The 20,403-nt window shown below is 39.9% G+C and overlaps 1 protein-coding gene and 1 pseudogene across 1 annotated transcript; both read left to right on the top strand.

Annotated features, from left to right (window-relative positions):
- Positions 1–5,812: 5,812 nt before the first annotated feature.
- LOC149134039 (uncharacterized) lies at positions 5,813–6,571 on the top strand (annotated as a pseudogene).
- An 899-nt stretch (positions 6,572–7,470) lies between these two features.
- LOC149134040 (uncharacterized) lies at positions 7,471–9,727 on the top strand. The gene is given in 2 exon segments (XM_089357360.1): positions 7,471–7,648; positions 7,650–9,727. Coding segments are annotated over 2 exon segments (1,902 nt in total). The 5' UTR covers positions 7,471–7,478; the 3' UTR covers positions 9,382–9,727.
- Positions 9,728–20,403: the final 10,676 nt, after the last annotated feature.

Below are 20,403 nucleotides of genomic sequence, written 5' to 3' on the forward strand. Positions count from 1 at the left end.
CTCACTATATTACATATACAGGTTCCTACCATTGTTGTGTTTAGTTTGCACAACACTCCCCTGAGATATTTTCCTTCAGCCATATGGTCTCTATTGTCTAGTACTTCTTGCAAACAACTACTTTCTTAATTTCGAATGTTAATGTATGAATGATTTTCTTTTGATTTTTATAAGTAATTTTTTTTCCTTTGCAAAATTCAAGTTATCTCTAACAAAGTGATACAGCTTTTGTTTAAGTCAAGACAGCTTTTGGAAGTTTGTGGATATTTCACTTGTTTGGTTTTATGCATATGTGTGTGCATATGAGGATAAACTTGCACTCATGTAGTGGGTGTGCATCACTGTTGTACACAAGTGTATGAGGTTCATTGTTTTGTGGGGGTGGGGAGCATACATGTCTGTGCGTGTATATGTGTTTGTATGTGTATGTGTGCATATTCCATATATACATATGATAATGTGTATGTGTTCAGTACAGGCTCCAAAAAAGAATCCCACAAACATTTGACAGATTATTCACTTGTACCCTCGATTGGAGGAATGTGAATCAGTTTGTTTTGTTCATTTGTGAAGAACCCATGCATTTGTAGGCTTTTGGGCAAATCTGTTGTTATGTTGTCCAGTGCACATATAATGATAGGTACAAATAAAAATTTATAATCTGAATATTAGAGATGTAAGTTTCTTATTAGTTTCCATAAATGTTCTCCCTTTCTTCAATTTCTAGGGACATCTTCACTTCTACTTTTGTTCTCTATCTAGCCTATTGTGCTTACATCAGGTTGCTGTTTTTATTGGAATGTTTCACTTGTATTCTTTACTTTTATGGCATGGAAACATTTTGTTTCTGGCATGCCTTTGTTATGGACATCAGAATAATCCTTCCTACTTATAGCATCATAGATGGTTTTATGACAGTCTCACATCTCATAGAAAGGTCATACCATGTGGCCATTTTTGAATAGCTACTGATGATATAAGTGATAATTTTAACACTGGCATGACACAATTGATATTTTTTTATCAAAACATGGAGATCAAGAGGCATCTTTAGCTTTCTTGTTGGTCAGATATTTAGTAACTATCTTCTCCTGGATAGCAAAGATGTAGTTTTCTAGGTGATGTATCTATCACAACTCCCCTTCAATAGACACTGAGCAAGAGTACTCATTCTCTCTTTGCTGTTTGATGTATGTTGTGTAGGTGATGCAATGCAGCACCCAAAGGCCTTCTGGACTGGTGTTATACCTCTGTAGCTGTCTCTCCATTTAACACGGATCCTGTTAATGTCACTGATGATGTGAAAGTTATCAGTAGTTGTTAATATCTTCTTAGTCCTGATGTCAAAGTTGCAAATTCTAGTATTCCAAACATTGAAGCTAACACTGAGGCTGTGAAAGCATTGTGGAATATGGTTTCATTGAATGTAGACAACTCTAACTTCCATATCTCATAAAATCTACTGAAGTGTTCTTGTGTCACCCTAGCTTTACTCACAGCACCAACATTTGCAATATTCTTGTCGGTTCTGTTTAATTCTCATGCAATATTCTGTACTGGAAATAGGAGAGATAGATATGCCATTGTTATCCTTACTCCTTGTCTGAATGACAGTCTTTCTTCATTTGACTACCAAATATGAGCACTTTTCTGAATCAAACTCCATTCCTATGTCCTTTGAGAATCTTTGCAACCAGTTGTGTCTCTTGGTGTCATCAATATTACTCAAGTACTGCTTAAGGTCATCATCAAAATCCTGTAGTCTTTGCATTTCTTAACTGGGCTGACAAGGTTCACTACCAGGATGAAAAGCATTACAGATAAGTTGTCAACTTGGAAAATTCTTGTTGGTAGCCTAATTTTGTTAATGACTACAGTGATAACTTTGGTTTTTATAGTTCAACAGACCATGTTGTTGCTTGTCTCTAAATGGCATCAAATATTACAATTGGAACCTAGGTAAAGTATAGTGACTCTAGTATTCATGAGTTGGGGACAAAGTCAAATCCCTCCTTATAGTCTAGACCATACAGTCAGAAGATTTCAGCAATGCTGCTTTGTTTCCTTGGGGACAACTTTCTCAGTGAGGAGCTGTTCTTTACAGCTCTAGATGCCTTTCTTTCTTTCTTTCTGCTCCTGAGTCACCATATAATGTTTCATAGTGATCCTGGAGAAATACATTCAAACAACCTGCACATGATGGGCTTGAAGTTTTTGGCTATGTATCTTCTTGTTTTTAGCTGTGAGTGTTGTATGTGCAACTGTGAACCAGTACATATATGTCCTACCTCTTCTTTTTATTTATTAATATTCTTTCTAGAAGGATGGTGCTGGTTTCTAACATAGAGCTCTATCCTTGGAGTTTGGATAACAACTATAATTGTTACATATTGAACTTTAAGAAACTCTTGCATAATTTTACTGTTCCACTTAGAGATTATATATGAAAAGTTCATTTTAGCTAGGTTTGGTCTGGTCTCTTTCTTTGCTTGGAAATTCTAGTTTCTACAGACTTAATAACATAACTGTCATCCATACATACAGGCTTGTCCTTTACAGGTGCCAGGGCCATATAAAATGCACTTGTGCCAGTGCTGCATAGATGCACCTATGCCAGTGGCATATAAAAAGCATCCAGCACTCTCTGTAAAGTGAAAGTGGTTGGCATTAGTAACATCACCCAGCTGTAGAAACCATCTCACAACAGACATTTGGAGTCTGTCCATAGTATTGTATATTGTTTTAGCAACAATCTTATGTTGCAGTAGGTGATAAAATCTCCATGACAATTTTAGATAGCTGTTGATTACACATGCTATGTACTCCATTGAAGATTGACATGATCAATAATTGTGGTTATTTCTTTGGATTATGTGAACTTTGCTGTCTTGTTTGTTCATGAGATATTTTGTAAAGCATAGCCCTCAAGATATGACACGATGTTGTAGTTACAAACCCAAGAGAGGCTACATTTCATATTAATATTGTCGTCTTTTTCTAGTTTATAGGAAACATATCCATGCATTACTTTTGTATGTAGAGTGTATGTGTATGTTTTTTTTTTGTATATGCATGTATTTATCAAGTGCATTATAATCATGATCAAAAAATTCTTGAGTGGAATACATACTTACACATAATTAGATGTGTGTGTGTGTGTGTGTGTTTATGTATACATATGTGAATAGATATACAAGTTTGGACATAGGTATGTATACATATACACATGTATATATATCCTTTCCACTTCTGTTAGCCTGGCTATACACTATATTCTATTTTCTTAAAACCTACTTTCCTCAACACTCTTATGTCTTGGTTGAACATCAGTGACAAAGATTCTAATGTCTATTCTTCTATTGGCTTTAGTGCACTTCCAAGTTCTCCAACTAACAGCAATTGCTTGATCATCTCACATTCTAGATTGAAGACATATATATAAATTCATTCGCTTATGCTGCCTTTTAAGTGACTGCAATATACATTACTCATTCTGGCTTTTCCTCTGCTCCAAGACAATACTACAAACACAGAATCAAATTCCTTTGATATCCTGAACTGTTTATGTCTATTAATCTCTTGATTGACCAACACACTTGTTTTCCAAAACATTCTTGATCTTTCTCATCTCTGAAACCAATTTGTCATCACAGATTTTGCATCTATTGGGTTATTTCAACACTGTCTGTTAAAGTTACCCATCTTTACATCACAAACCCTGATCTTTAAATCTTCTCCAAGTGAACTACCCCAGCAGAGTTCCACACATTCTATTGTGATTACTTTTCACAGCAAATGTGCTTCACCTCTAATCTGAGATGGCTAAATGAATAACAAATATTACTAAACTCCGCTATTGGACACTAAGCTTCACTATTGGATACTAAACTCCGCTTGTGAAGACCTGTTGAGGCAAGTGAAATCAAAATCGAACCAAATTTGATGACTGGCACCTATGCCAACGTCTCCTTCATTGGACACTAAACTTGGCTTGTGAAGACCTGTTGGGGCAAGTGAAAGCGAAATCGTGATGGCACTTGTACCAGTGGAGTGCTCAGAGCACCATCCGAGCATGATCATTGTCAGAGCAGCAGTCTGGCTTCCATGCCAGTGGCACGTAAATAGCACCATTTGAACGTGATCATTACCAGCGTCGCCTTCCTGGCACTTGTGCCAGTGGCACGTGAAAAGACATTCGAGCGAGGTCATTGCCAGTGCCACTGGACTGGCTCTTGTGCAGGTGGCATGTAAAATACACCATTTTGAGCATGGCCGTTGCCAGTACCACCTGACTGGCCTTCGTGCAGGTGGCACATAAAAGCACCCACTACACTCTCGGAGTGGTTGGTGTTAGGAAGGGCATCCAGCTGTAGAAACTCTGCCAAATCAGATTGGAGCCTGGTGTAGCCATCTCGGTTCACCAGTCTCAGTCAAATCGTCCAACCCATGCTAGCATGGTAAGCGGACATTAAACAATGATGATGATGAATCTTTAATCTTTTACCTCACATAAAGTGATTCACACACTTGAACCAACAAATAAAACACACATAGAATCATTAATTGACCAGAAAATTCGGTTTCACATTGGTTTCAAACTTTCAGTTTTTTCTTTCACATGATCCAAAGATTTGGGAAGGAATCCATAATATTTGCAGTGAACCCATGTAATTAAACTTCAAGTTGATACTAATTGAAGAAAATGTAGATTAGAAAGGGTTGTACAGAGTTGAACTTATGGGCAACAGCTGAGATGATAGGAGGAGAATTTTGTGGAAAGTGTGGTACATAACTAGTTAGTTCAGAGAAGCAAGAACCATTAAAGTGATAAGAGAAGAGACAGAGAAAGATGTGTCACATCAGTGAACTAGAGGATGTAATGTTAGTAGATAAAAGTTTGCTAATCAATCAGATGTGATCTAAATTGTTTGTGGGTATTAGCAGATAGTGTGTTTCAAATATGTGAAGAGTACTCTAATCTGGCTGCCACTATTGTTATGCAGAATATTAACAACTATTCAATGCTGAAATAATTCTGGCTTTTGAGTTGTAATTTGGCTAGGTTATTGTTGATCACTGTCAAACATTGTCATTATCACACATTTATAAAGTTTATCACAGCTTTAGTTATTTGTTCCTGAATAAGGAAGATGTAGTGCTGTAAGTAAGTTTCATTGCATCAAAACTGCAATGTTTTCATTGGAGGAATTTTTTGAAATTCATAGATGTAGTGCATGTAAAGGTAATCCTTGATTATGTAGCAAGGCCTAGAATCAAAAACCTACAGCTTCAGTAACTAAGGTCCAGGCTACACTTAGGTCAGGTGACATGTTCTGGTTATTAAACAATCAACTTACTGGAATATCACTTCTTATTTTGTTATAGTAGTTCCTGCACTTTTGTGGTTATATAAGTACAACAGATAAACAAATCAGAAAACAGCACTTCGGAAGTACAAGTAGCAAGCCCTTTACATCAAGTTTTCCTTATAACATGTGGTGTTATGGGCTGTAATGAGCTGTGTGTTGTGGTGGAGAGAGGTGAGGCAAACAGAAGTGAAGCCAGACCGGAAGGGCCAGACCAGAAGGGTCAGACGGGAAGTCGGCGACACGCGGTCGAAGTCCAGCACGTGGGGGAAGTCAGAAAACAGAGAGGTTACGAGAAAGACGTGTTCTGATCAGGAGCGATCGTGTACTCCGCTGCGGTCGACAAGGTAAGGTCCAACGTTTCATTCTGTCCTTTTGCTTCTTGTTGTCTTTTTTCCTCCATCACACCACAAGCTATTTCGGCCCATAAGAAAAAAAAAAAAATTATGAGTGTAGTCCGGATTTCTAGTGATATAATTAAACCGTTTTGCGGTGACACGGACGTGGTCGCATGGCTAAAAAAGATGAAGCTGTTCGCGAAGCTCCAAGGGATATGCGACTTGGCAAGTTTTCTACCGCTCTACTTGGATGGTCCGGCGTTGGCGCTATTTTTAGAGATGGAAGAGAGGGACCAAGTTAGCGCGGAGAAAATAGAAATCCGCTTGATGGAGGCCTTCGCAGAAGGAATGTTTGAGGCGTACGCTCGCCTGGGGAGAGCGAAGTGGACCGGCGAACAGGTCGACGCGTTTGCCAACGAACTTAGGAGGTTGGCTAGACTGGCGGGGTACGAGGGAGAATCGCTGGATCGAACAGTAAAGTTGGCGTTTGTAACTGGGTTTCCTGACCACCTGTCGGTCGAATTGCAGAAACTGCTGGACCTGAACACCATGCCCATGGCGGATATAATAACGAGGGCTCGTATGTTAGTTTCGTGTTGTAGATCGACACCGTTGGCAGCAGCGGCGACAGCAAAAGGTGGTCGACCAAGGAGTAGCGGAGAGGGGTCGAACAAGGAACGTGTGTGACCGTTCAAAGGGCAGTGTTTCCGGTGTCGGGGCCCGCAAATGGTGCGAGACTGCAAGTTACCCAAGCCTGAGGTCATTTGCTACCGTTGTCGAGAAACGGGACATTTAGCCAGCGAATGTCTGCAGGGAAACGGTCTAAGGGAGACTACTGCACCAGTGGCCGTCCCTTCAGATCAATAAAGGCGCAATTTTTTCTACCCGTTGTTGATGTGCTAGTGGATGGGAAGATGTCGCGTGCCCTCATGGACACAGGCTGTACAACGACCCTGATGACTCCGGGAATGGTAGAGACGTGGAGTGGAGAAAGCAGTGTGAGGGCAGTCGACGGAAGAGAGGTACGCTGTGAAGGCATTACTGATGTGCAGATTGAGGTGCAGGGAGCAAAGCTGACACTGCAAGCAATTGTAGTTGGCCACTTGGTGGATGAGATTGACGTGGTGATGGGGATGGATGCAATCACCCGTTTAGGAGGTGTCACTGTCAACGAGGCCGGTGTGACTTTCGGGGTCGCGGGGAAACCGTGTATGGCAACGCCGTGCATTGGTGAGAACCGCGAAGAAAACTATGCTGCACACACTATTGAAGACCAGGATTTTCGTGCCGCCTTCGATGGCCAGAGGTGGACAGTGATGTGGCACTGGAGGAGAGAGCCCCCGACGTTAAAAAATAAAGTGGGCTGCTACCAGCATACTTTGAAAGGAGATGCCAGAAGCGAGTTCGAGGGGGAGGGGGAGCGGTGGATTAAGGAGGGCATTTGATCCCTTGGGAAGAAGAAGGAGAGAGCGGAGTCCTGCCGCTGATGGCGGTGGTACAGCCCACGAAGTATAAGGTCAGACCAGTGCTTGACTTCCGAGAGCTGAATGACCACATATCATGTCATACGAGCGGCGAGGCTACAGATGTCTGCGGGGACACCTTGCGAGAATGGAGGCAGATGACAGGGGCCTCCACAATCGTCGATTTGAAGTCGGCATACCTGCAGGTGCATGTGGCTGAGAGACTGTGGAAGCATCAGCTTGTCAGGTATAAGGGCCGGACATACTGTTTGACCAGGCTGGGGTTTGGGCTAAATTCAGCGCCATAAATTATGGCAACAATTCTCAAGGCCATCCTGGGAAAGGTGGACAGAGTAAAAAGGGCCACCAATTCGTACATTGATGACATCCTTGTGGATGAAACCATAATGCCAGCAACAGAGGTCATAGGCCACCTGAAGAAGTTCGGACTGGTCGCCAAGCCACCAGAGGCCATGGAGGGAGGGCCTCAAGCTACGGAGAGACAAAGCCGGTGCGTTGGTGTTTCAGCGTGGGAACGAGATCCCTGAACTGGGCACCAGCGTGAGTAGACGGGAACTGTTCTCGGTGTGCGGGAAGCTGGTGGGACACTACCCGGTTGCAGGGTGGCTCTGGACAGCATGTAGCTTCATCAAGAGACGAGCTGAAGGAGCAAAGTGGAATGACAGAGTTGGGGAGAAAACGACCGACATGATGCAGGAAGTCTTGGTCAGAGTGAGAGCAGAGGATCCAGTGAGGGGCAGTTGGTATGTTCCCAAATCAAAGAGTGGGATCGTTTGGTGTGACGCCAGTAGCATCGCAATTGGGGTTGTCTTGGAAATGGGAGGCACCGTGGTAGAAGATGCAGCCTGGCTCAGGAAGATGGATGACTGCAACCATATCAACGTGGCGGAGTTGGATGCCGTGCTGAAGGGGGTGAACCTGGCCTTGAAGTGGGGGCTGTGCACCATTGAAATTAGAACCGATTCGGCCACTGTGCTTGGTTGGGTGACGGCAGTCATCACCAATGAGCGGAGGGTGCGAACTAAAGGGGCTGCGGAGATGCTGGTAAAGCGCCGATTGGGAATATTGCGGGAGCTAACCGCTGAGTTCGATCTGGAGCTGAGCGTAATTTTTGTGCCTTCCGAAAAGAACAGGGCAGACGTCCTAACCAGGGTAAAGCAAGCTTGGTTGCAGGTGCCAGAGGATGCGGAGCAGGCTGTGACTGCAGTATGCTGTCTGAGTGACTCGGAGTTGAGGAGACTGCATACCATGCATCACATGGGAGTGGACAGGACATTGTTCCTAGCCAGGAAAGTTGACTCCGAGGTAACGAGGCAGAGCGTGCAGAGAGTAGTTAGCAGCTGTGACAGGTGCCAGTCTATTGACCCTACTCCAGGCATACATGAGGCGGGAAGTATTCCAGTGGCCCACAACTGGAAACGACTGGCAGTGGACGTAACACACTACCGGCAGGGGACGTACCTCTCAATGGTTGACTGCGGACCGGGGCGGATGGCCATATGGAGGGAGATGAAGACGGGGACTGCAGAGGAAATCGCAGGAGTATTAAATGGGATATTCCTGGAACGAGGCCCCGTGGATGAGCTACTGCTGGATAATGGCACTGCATTTCGCTCGGAGGTGCTGAAAGAAATGCTTGACGAGTGGCAGGTCAGCCGCTTCTTCAGTGCGGCATACCGGCCAAGTGGAAATGGAGTGGTGGAAAGGCATCATCGTACCATCAAGACCATGGCAGAGAGGGGCCACATTTCGCCAATCGAGGCCATATTTTGGTACAATATGTCGCCCAGGTCAGGACAGGCTGAGGAGTCGGTGCCACACAAGGCAATATTCAGGTACGAGTGGAGGCACCCGTGTATTGCATCAATGCGACTCCGGGGAGAAGAAGAGCACACCTTCGTGCAGATCGGGGAAGAAGTTTGGGTAAAACCCCCAAATGCACGGTGCATTTCACAATGGGGGAAAGGAACTATAACCTCCATCAATTCAATGAACAACGTCTCAGTCGAAGGTATGCCACGCCATGTTTTGGATGTGCGGAAGATTGTCAGTGCTCCAGATGATGAAGACAGCAGCAGTAGGCAAGATGATGAAGGCAGCACGCCAGGAACTCAGGCCAGTCCCGGGATCGCACAGCGACCACAGAGGGAGCAGTACCCTCCTCCCTGGTTGACTGATTATGAAACCAATTAAGGTAGTTCGGGAGCGAGGAGTGAGTGGGAGAGCCGGTTGAATGTTCTATAGATCAGGGGGGCGTGTGGTGTTATGGGCTGTGATGAGCGGTGTGTTGTGGTGGAGAGAGGTGAGGCAAACAGAAGTGAAGCCAGACCAGAAGGGCCAGACCGGAAGGGTCAGACGGGAAGTCGGCGACATGCGGTCAAAGGCCAGCACGTGGGGGCAGTCAGAAAACAGAGAGGTTACGAGCAAGACGTGTTCTGATCAGGAGCGATCGTGTACTCCGCTGCGGTCGACAAGGTAAGGTCCAACGTTTCATTCTGTCCTTTTGCTTCTTGTTGTCTTTTTTCCTCCATCACATCACATAACAGAAGCTCAACCCTGAGTTAAAAGTATTCTTCAATTAGGATGGTCAAAGCATTATTCTCATCTTTCACATGAAGCTAATTTCTTCTGTTATTAATGTAATTACAAACTACATTCATCTCAAGCACACCTCTTTACACTACTGGCAAGCCACAATTAAAATTGTACATATTGTTATAAACTTCAATAAAAAATAAATGTTATTTCAACAACACTTTAAGCTGATGTATTATGGAACAACATGCAGCTAAACTTAAAAACCAAAAAAATCAAATGTCCTTTTAACCAGCCCATCACTTACAATATGCCACTTTCACTTTGTCAAGCTATAGCCAGTTTTAGAAACCAGATTGACTTGCTTGTTTGTCAAAGCAGTTATTTTCAAGTGTCATTAAGAATTACCTTATTGTTGTTCATTTCTGTGATTTTTTTCATTGTTGTTCATTTTTGTTGTTGAATTATTTTGCTCTAATTTTGTTGTTCATTGTTGTGTTTTGTTGTTTTAAGTTAAAGTGCATAGTTATAACAAAGTCTGGCTGTGATTTCTAGTGGATCAACCAAAACACCATAATGTGAGGAAATTAATAGAATTTATTCAGTTACTGTATGACATAAATAATGATGATGATGATAATTTTAAACAAGACACTATTGCTACAGCAATAATAATTTTAAACAAACGAACATTTCTACTAATGCATGTAACCATTAGTTACAGAATAATATTATATCATGGGAGAGCAAATCCATGAAATAAATAAACAATTAGAAAACACACTGTTTATGTATAGGGGGTTCCTATAAGGTTGTTATCCACCCCTGATTGGAACTCTCCCGTATGACATGTACGCATGCTCAGTGACTTGTTTTAACTTCCGCAGAGTAGCTATGATATTTTTTCTTTATATATATATATATATATATATATATATATATTTATTAATAAAGGGTAGAAATTGATATTAATCAATTAGAACCAGTGGTCTAGCATATTAAAAAAATCCGAAGATTAAAATTATATTACATACAAAAATAAGAGGAATGACCAGCAAAAGTGGACTCCTATATGCTAGAAATAGATGCCGATTCGGCATCTATTTCTAGCATATAAGAGTCCACTTTTGCTGGTCATTCCTCTTATTTTTGTATGTGTGTGTGTGTGTGTGTGTGTTTGATTAAATAATAAATTTACAGCATTGAATCTAATATTCCTCTAATTATTAAACTTTATAGTGTGACTGTCCCTACCTCTTCTACACCCCATCATGCTCATGGCCAAATCAGTGAATGGTTGCTGAAAGCTATGCTGAAAGCAGATTGGGATCAGGCAATACTTCACTGAGAGTAGATTATTCCTGTCTGAAGTATCGTCCGATACTTAAGACTTATCGTCCAATGAATTTACTTTGTTGACATTCTTCATCGACAGAATTTTTATACCTTTCAACCAAGTTCGCCTTTCTTATACTGTCCATATAATCTTAAATATTTCTTTAACTCAGGCACAGTAAGTACTTCGATAGCTGAATCATCAACCTGCTTTATATCCATGATAAGACGTAAAAGAATAACAATGGCGTGGATAGTCTGCGGAAGTTTAATTGTCTACATGTAGCGCCGCCTAGCCAAGGGAGATAACCTACTTATAGGAAAGCCCTATAGCATTTATGATCTTTTTCAAATTCATAACATTATCATGGGCATAGTGGTGTAAAAAAATTCATGTGTTCCATTCATCTGCTTATTCTTCTGCTGCTTCCAAACAAATTGATACCAGTAACCTGCCACAGTTTGACAAAGTATGGAAAAGAAGCACACTACATTATACAGGGTGTCTCAAATTGATGGAATACATTTTATTTGTTACTAGTTCAATGCTCATTGCTACACTGCTGGATAAAAATATTTCTGAATCATACACATACCTTCATAAATTGCACAAATATCGTTCAGATTGACCTTTTTGATGAATGTTAGTAACAGTTTGAAAAATGTTGAACAGCATTTATTTAAAATACTTTTTGACTGACTTGCACTTAAAATTCCCACATTTTTAATCAAAACATGCTAGTTACTATGGTGACAACAATACCTAACTATCTATCTTTCACACACACACACACACACAGTCAGTCTCTCTCTCTCTGTCACTATACTTCACAACAACAACCTTTCCTCTTCCCCTTCTTTTATTGAAGGTGAAAGTCATTTGTAAAGTCTGAATTGTGTTTTGTATATGTTGAAAGACACAGAAACACACACACTCACTCACACACACAACTAAAAAATAACTGTATATCTTTCAAAATTTGGTAGTTACGATGGTAATAATACCTGTCTATCTACTTTTCACACTCACACACTCTCTCTCCCTCACTGTATTTTTTCACCACTTCTTCTCCCTTTTTCCTTCCCTCTACTAAATGTTGTGACAGAGACAGACTATGGCAACAACACGGTCTGTCACTCTATCTATCTTTCTTTCACATACACACTCTTTCTCTCTCTCATACTCACTCTATTTCTTCAAATATTCTTAGAGAAAAATAAATCCTAGTACATGAAGCAGAAATATGAGGAAGAGAAGAGATGTAGAGACGTAGTTTGGTTTGTTGTGGTAGAGTGTGTGAGAAGTTTTCTTGTTAAGTGTGGGTGGGACACACAATGCTCCTAGACCTCAGTTTCACTGACGTGGGTAGGTCTTCTCAAGAACTTCATATCCCCAGACATCTCAGGCCATTGTCATTTCCTCTGTGAAGCCCAACTTCCCGACATCAGTCCTTACCACTTCATTCCACATCTTCCTGGGTTTCCCTCTTCCACAGGTACCATCCACTTTCAGTGATTGGCACTTCTTTATGCAGCTGTCCTCATTCATACACATCACATGTCCAAATCAGTATATTCTTCTCTCTTGCATGCTACATTTGATTCCTCTTATGCCCAACTTTTCTCTCAATACATTTGCACTTTGCCGTACATGTGCACTGATGTTGCATATCCAACAGAGCATACTACCTTCATTTCTCTCCAGTCTACACATCTCTTCAGCATTCAGAGCCCATATCTCACTATCCTGGAGTATAGCCGTTCGTACGCAAGCATCATATAGTCTACCTTTCACTCTGAGAGAGAAAGTCCTTTTGTTGCCAACAGAGGTAATATATGTCTGAACTTCCTCCACCCAATTCTTATTCTAGAAACAATACTTTCAGAGAATCCTCCACCATTGCTAATTTGGTCACCTAGGTAACAGAAACTATCTACAACCTCAAGAGAGCCTCCTGGGCATTTGAGAGAATCTAAGTCCTGTGTGCTTTTAGTGCTTATTGTTCCTGCACATCTGCCACATACAAAGACTACTTTATCTGTTAATCTACCTGTAATTCTACTGCACCTCTTTGAGTCCATAGTTTACACTGGGTGCAGTGAATGGAATTTCTTCCAACTCCTTTCCTACATATGGAGTAAGGCCATTTACCTAACAACTACTTTTGTCTTGGCTAGGTTAACTTTAATGCCCTTTGATTCCAGGTTTTGTTTCCATACCTAGAATTTCTTCTCCAATTCTGCTAAAGATTCTGCAATAAGAGTAAGATCATCAGCATATAGCAGTTCCCACAGGCACCCAGTCTTGAATTCCTCTGTTATGGCCTGGAGGACTATAATGAATAAGAATGGGCTGAGAACTGAGCCCTAGTGAACCCCTGCCTGAATGCTGAATTCATCACGGTCTTCATGGCTGACTCTCACCTTACTCACTGCATCACTGTACATGGCTTGGACAGCTCTAACAAGTCACTCCTCTACTCCTAACTTCCTTAGAAACCACCATATAACAAAGCGGGGAACTCTGTCAAAAGCTTTTTCCAGATCAACAAAGGCTAAGTACAGTGGCTTACTTTTGGCCAAGTACTTTTCCTGCAGCTGTCTCACTAGGAAGATGGTATCTATAGTATTCTTCCCACGTACAAACCCAAACTGCATTTCATCTAGTTTAATTCTATTTCTAATCAATTGAGCTATAACCCTCTCAATAATTTTCAGGACTTGGTCTAGCAGTTTAATACCTATGTAGTTGTTTCTATCTAAGGCATCACCTTTACCCTTGTAGAAGCTAATTATAATGCTACTACATCAGTTGTTAGGGATGAATAACTTGTTTAACCATACGGGTGACTAAGCTGTATCCTATGCCACTGAAAATTTTAATCATCCTGGCAGTGATTCCTGATGGCCCTTAATTACCCTATCACATACTCTAGCTATCTCAGTTATCTTATCTACCCACTTTTTTGCAAACAGTATGCCTACTTCACCCATTCCATCATTCCTGCTGACCCAGAATAATTTAAATCTCTGTCTCTTACCCTTGAGGCTTCCCTCCATCTTACTTCTTATACACCACATACATTAACATGGTGTCACTCTAACATTTCAAAAATCTCTCTACTCCTTACTTTCATTGTGCCAACATTGATGCCAGCAGCCCTGAGATTGAGTACTTGGGTGTGGTGGTGGTAAGGTAGTTGTGGAAATTTTGTCATCATCTGAAATGAAGATCTGTGAAAATACTTGCCAGCTAGCATAGAGCTTTGATACAGACCTTATTCAGTGAATTACAATGAATCAGTTTTCTCCACCTCATCCAACATCTAGAGCAAGAGCCAACAAGTGTGTTTGAAAATATGGTGGTTACATAGAGCAGTTTAAGTATTACATGTCTAAATATTCATATATGAAGTACCTTTAACTATATATGACACTCATCAGGGCACTTGTATAAGGGTATGACAAGGGGGTATAAGGGTATACTCAAAATATACACAGCATATGAAACGTATGAGTCACCAGGTTAAAAAGTTAATGTACGAATTAAAATGGTGATGGTAGGTGTTCATAACGTGTGTGCAAAATGGACACTGAGAGCACACAGCCCATTACGCACCACATAGCTAGTCTGGTTCAGAAAAAAAAAAAACGCGTAGGATTTAATAATAATTATTATTCTTATTATTAAAATATTAATACTAAATTAACATACATGTATATTTTAATCGTTAAATTTATCACATAAGCAATGTGAGGGATCTGGCTGAAATTGAAACATGTGACCTTGGCAACTAGATATTGAAAGAAATGGGGGAATTCTAGATTCATTGACTTAATCACATTTGAATAATAGTAATAATATAATAACTTAGCTGTTGATTCAGAAAGAGTGAGTTGTTGATTCATGAAATGGCATCGAAGGAATAGAACAATATTTTGGAATGTATTTTAAATATACAACAGATGCTGGGGTAAGCATGTTGAGAGCACACAGCCCTTTTGCAAAAGTAAGTGTTATACACCACATAGCTAGTCCAGTTCAGAAGAAAAGCAGTAGGATTTAATAATAATTATTATTCTTATCATTAAAATATTAATACTAAATTAATATACATGTACATTTTAATTGTTAAATTTATCACATAAGAAATGTGAGGACTCTGACTGAAACTGAAATGAAATGAAATGAAAGTACATATGGCCTTGGCAACTAGATTCTGAAAAAAAATGGGTGAATTCTAGTTTCATTGACTTAATCACATTTGAATAATAGTAATAACAACTTAGCTGTTGATTCAGAAAGAATGAGTGAGTTGTTGAGACAGACTTCTTTCAGTTTCCGTCTACCAAAGTCACTCACGAGGCTTTGGTCAGCCCGAGGCTATAGTAGAAGAATTTCGTGTAGCCACCTGCTAGCAACTTTTCTCCCACCCCATTTTGTAGGGGCGTGCTGTGTTCTTGAGCAAGGTTGCAGTCCACTCAGCTGGCAAAAATGAGTTGTAGCTGTAATTCAGCCTTGTCACATTCTGTGTGAGGCTGAATCTCCCTGAGAACTACGTTATGGTATGCATGTCTGCGGAGTACTCAGCCACTTGTGCATTAATTTTATGATCAGACTGTTCCATTGATCAGATAAACAGGAACCTCATCATTCTAATCGATAGAGTGCCATTTTTCAAAAAGAGTGAAAGAAAATGAAATGTTCCATATCGTAAGGCATAAATGTCATGTGTTTAGTATGAGCAGTGAAAGCTATGACGAAATAATTGCTATTTCGTCATGTAGTGACTTCACTCTCAACTCACACTCAGTTTGACAACAACAGCCTGCTCATCAGTGTTTATCTGGAGGCTTGACCTCCAGATCTGTGGGATCCACAAATGCCATCATTAGGACCAGTCACCCATAGTGACCCTAATGACTAAAAAGATTTTCTAACCATCCTCCTGCATTTACTTTAGTCAGAGAAATCGACCCCTGGACTTATTCTTTGTAAGCCTGGTGCTTATTCTATCAGTCTTTTGCTGAACCACTAAGTTACAGAGACACAAACACACCAACATTGGTTGTCAAGCGATGGTGGTGGAGGGACAAACACAAACACACACATATAAATATATACACACAATATATATATATAAACGATGGGCTTCTTTCAGTTTCCATCTACGAAATCCACTCACATGGCCTTGGTCAGCCTGAGGCTATAATAGAAGACGCTATAAAGTATAGAGTTGAATTTCATGTAGCCACCTGTCAGCAACTTTTCTCCCCTACCCATTTTGTAGGGGGTATTACCCATTTTTCTGGGCTTTTTTCACAGCTATACCCCATTCAAAATTTGCATTAGTTTTTGTACAATAAAAAAAAAAAAAGGAAGGGATGGGGATTTGTTTGTAGTTTATAGAGAAAACATTAAACGTGCCTGAATATCTCTTTTATCTGCTATCATTCCCAGTGCCCTTACATATCAAACATAACCCCCCTAAACCACTCTTATATTTCTCATAATCAATTACCAGTCATCTCTATCCCATCTAACCAGCTCTCCTCACATTCTTATGAAGCTTTCCCCCTTTTCCCCTACTGCCCACTCACCCAGTTCAATCTTCTGTATCACTTCACCAATATTCAGCCCTACTGTACCCTGAGGGTATGTTTTAACTAACATCTCTTTAACCCTCTCTATTTCTATCTTTCTCTCCCTTCTTTTCCAACTGGGGTATCCTTGTATCTCTTCTACAAGACACCTATCTCTGCCTCTCTATTATTCTTTTAATCTCTTATCAACAAGTACAAGACCACCTCCCGCAATACCATTCACCCCTCAGTTGAGAGGTCTTGTCTTGCAAGTTATTTGGTAACCCTACTGGTGCTGGTGCCATGTTAAAAAAAACACCCAGTATGCTCTGTATAGTGGTTGGCATTAAAAAGGGTATCCAGCCATAAGAACTATAGCAAACAAACAATAAAGCTTGGCACAGTCCTCTGGCTTGCCAGCTCTTGTCTAACTACCCAATTCATGCAACCATGGGAAACAGATGTTAAATGATAAGGATAATGATGGTATAACTTTGTGGGTGCATTTTTGTGCATATTTATATTTAAATAGGTATCATGTTGCTACCTATGTATTTGCATATTGATATGTGTATGTAATATTTTTAATCTGTTTTTGTTTATAATCCATGCAAGGTTTTATATTTTAAAAGTATGTTGTGTGTACACATGTCAAAAAGCATGTATGTACTTATTTGGCTTGCATGTTCATATTTGTTTATATGTATGTGTATATATATATATATATATATATATATATATATATATATATATATAAACAATTGCAACATGGAAGGTGTTTATCAGCCATTTAAAGGGGTGCAGCACGGAATTTTGTCAGTGAACAGGTCACGGTCTCAAACCAACAAAAATATTTTGGCAAATTGAATTTGAATGTCAAAGTGAACCTAACGGTGTTTGTGTGTTTTTAAATGGCTTATAAACACCTTCCACATTGCAATTGTTTTTGTTTCAGCACACGATCTCAGATCAGGTCACTTGCTATGCAAGTACATCTCCATAATATATATATGTATAGAAGTGTATCTGTCTAGCTGTAGCACCTTTATGGCTGCGTATGTTTTAATGTGTGTGTGTTTAATTTTCCTTTCCTGCATCGCAGTGGATACCATGAATTACATTCATGCTAATGCTTTAATTTCCTTCTTTTCTTTCTTACTTATCTTTTATTTTCTTCCTTCATCTTGTCAGATGTTCATTCATTCATTCATCTGTCTATACTCGTACATATTTATAACTGTTTCTTGTGTCAAGTTAAATATAAAAATAGTTTTACATTAAACAGAAGGATTACTCAAGTCTATTTACTAAAGTACTTATTCATTAACTTACAAGATTGACATTGACTTTGAAGTTTTGGATTGCTTACCTGGTTTGTTCTAGCTTTATATAGTCTTTGACAGGTTGTTTTTTGATAGGTGGAATAATGTAAGTGATAATTAGGTGGTGTAGGCAGACAAGGAAAGTAGTTGTGTAGGAAGTGGGAGTTGAGAAGGATAAGAGAAAAGCATGTTATTTTTTTTAGATTGTGAGTCAATAGAAATGTATGGTGAAGAAATTATTTAGCTTTAGATAGAAATTTTGTTACTGTTCAGTTAGGTATAGAATTAAAGAAATATCTCACTATCTACAAAAACATATTTTCCTCCTATCCTCCCAAATTTCCCACTTTCTACACATTTATTTCCTCTATCTACCAACACCATACCTTATTATCACTTACATTTCTACCCCTACCAAGAAAAAAACAAAAAAAAAATAACTAAATAAAGTCAGAAAGAACCTAAGTATATCCCATCTAAGGTGAGCAAACCAAAATTTTGAAGTCACAGTTAACCTTTTCCTTGTAAAAGTTATTGCAGTTCTCTGGCTTGCTGGTTCTTGTCAAACAGTCCAACCCATGTCAGCATGGAAAATGGACATTAAATGATGATGATGATACATACATATATATGTATATATATAACAGCAACATTTTCCATCTGCTTTCCATGCTAGCATGAGTTAGACAGGTTATCATGGTCTGAATCAGTTGTTATTTAGAGGACTACCAGAGGGCAGTACTCTGAATATGAACTGATTCTGATTATAGTCCTCTAAGTTGGAGAACCATGTCTCAGTTGTGTTGGTTCTTAACAGGATACCCTTCCTGACACTAAATACTTAGCAGAATGTAATGGACACATTTTATCAAGATACCAGCACTAGAGATGTTAAAATGTCCTTCATAAGTCTATTGGGTCCTCTCAACCCTATAGTGTCTCTCCGCAGTCACCAATCCTTTTATAGGATGTACTGGGTGCTTTTATTCCTGTATGTTTTCTCCATTCCTTCAAAACAATGTGGTCAAAAGAGTTAAAATAGGAGAGGATGATGATAGAAGACAAACTAAGATGAGAGGGTGAAAGAAGCTAGTGTAAATTGGAATTACAAGAGTGGTAGAAGAGGAAGAGATGGAAGAGACAATGTAAAAAGAATCATGGGAGAGAGAGACAGACAGTGGTGGCGTGGAGTAATGGGTGGGACACAGTAATGGCAGAAGATAATGGGAGTGAGTCAGTAATAGTAGCTGTTGGCTTACTAGTAAAGAAGAGAGCAACTGATAAATAGTTAGTCTTCACCGTTTCATCCTGTCTTCTTTGGTCTCCCACTTCCACATGTTCCACCCACTTTGAGTAGTCAGTACTTCACATACCTGTCATTCTCTATACACATCACATGCCCTTATCACACAGCCTTCTCTCTTGCACACTACATTAGTTTGCTCTTATGTCTTATTTTTCTCTCAGTTCATTTGCCCATGCTCACTAATATAATACACCTAGTAAAGCACTTGTTTCATTTCTTTCTAGTCTGCACAAACCGTTTGCCTTCAAGTCTCACAAGTTATTACCATACAGCAAGCATTACACAATCTGTCTTTTACTATAAGAGAGAAGCTTTTTGTAATCAGCTCTCTGAACCTTGTCCTCAATCTTACAGAAGCTACTTTGCTTTTGGTATGCTCACTTCTACTGATTCACAAGCCCAATTTCTGTAGTGATTGCCAAGTTACAGAATACGGAACTTTGTCAAAGGTAGCCTTCTCTAGTCAACAAGTGCTAAGCATATAAAGACTAGCTTGTAGCTAGGTATTCCTCCTGCAGTTGTCTCACTAGTATCATCTAAATACCAGATATTTAATTCTGATGAAACTCTCTTTTTACAATGTCATTGATGGCTATGACAGAGAATAAGAGGACTGGAGAGCTTCATGTTATATGTTAGATGATATGATGCTATGTTATTACAGAACAATCTCAAAACTAAATAGTAGTCTTGGATAGTAAACGTTCATATCAGTTGCACTACAAGTAATTTGATTGAAGATAGTCTTAACATCAAGTTTTAATATTACCACTGGACAAGGTAGCAAGCTGGCAGAATCATTAACATGCTGGGTAAAATGCTTAGTGGTATTTCATCTGTCTACATTGTGAGTTCAGATGCCACCTGAGGTCTACTTTGCCTTTCATTCTTTGAGGGTTGATAAATTAAGTACCAGTTAAGCACTGGGGTTGATGTAATTGACTTACCCAACTTCTTAAAACTTGCTAGCCTTGTTCCAAAATTTGAAACTAATATTACCATTGGACCACCCAAGGAACTGTTGAAAAAAATAACTTTACAACCATGTGTAACACCAACACTAAACTGGCGAGGTGAAAGTTCAGAGTACCTGATTTTTACAGGGCAAAGAGAAACCTTGAACACTAGTTTCTG

The sequence above is a fragment of the Octopus bimaculoides genome, chromosome 9, assembly GCF_046866305.1.
Source record: "Octopus bimaculoides isolate indiv1 chromosome 9, ASM4686630v1, whole genome shotgun sequence".
Taxonomy (NCBI): domain Eukaryota; kingdom Metazoa; phylum Mollusca; class Cephalopoda; order Octopoda; family Octopodidae; genus Octopus; species Octopus bimaculoides.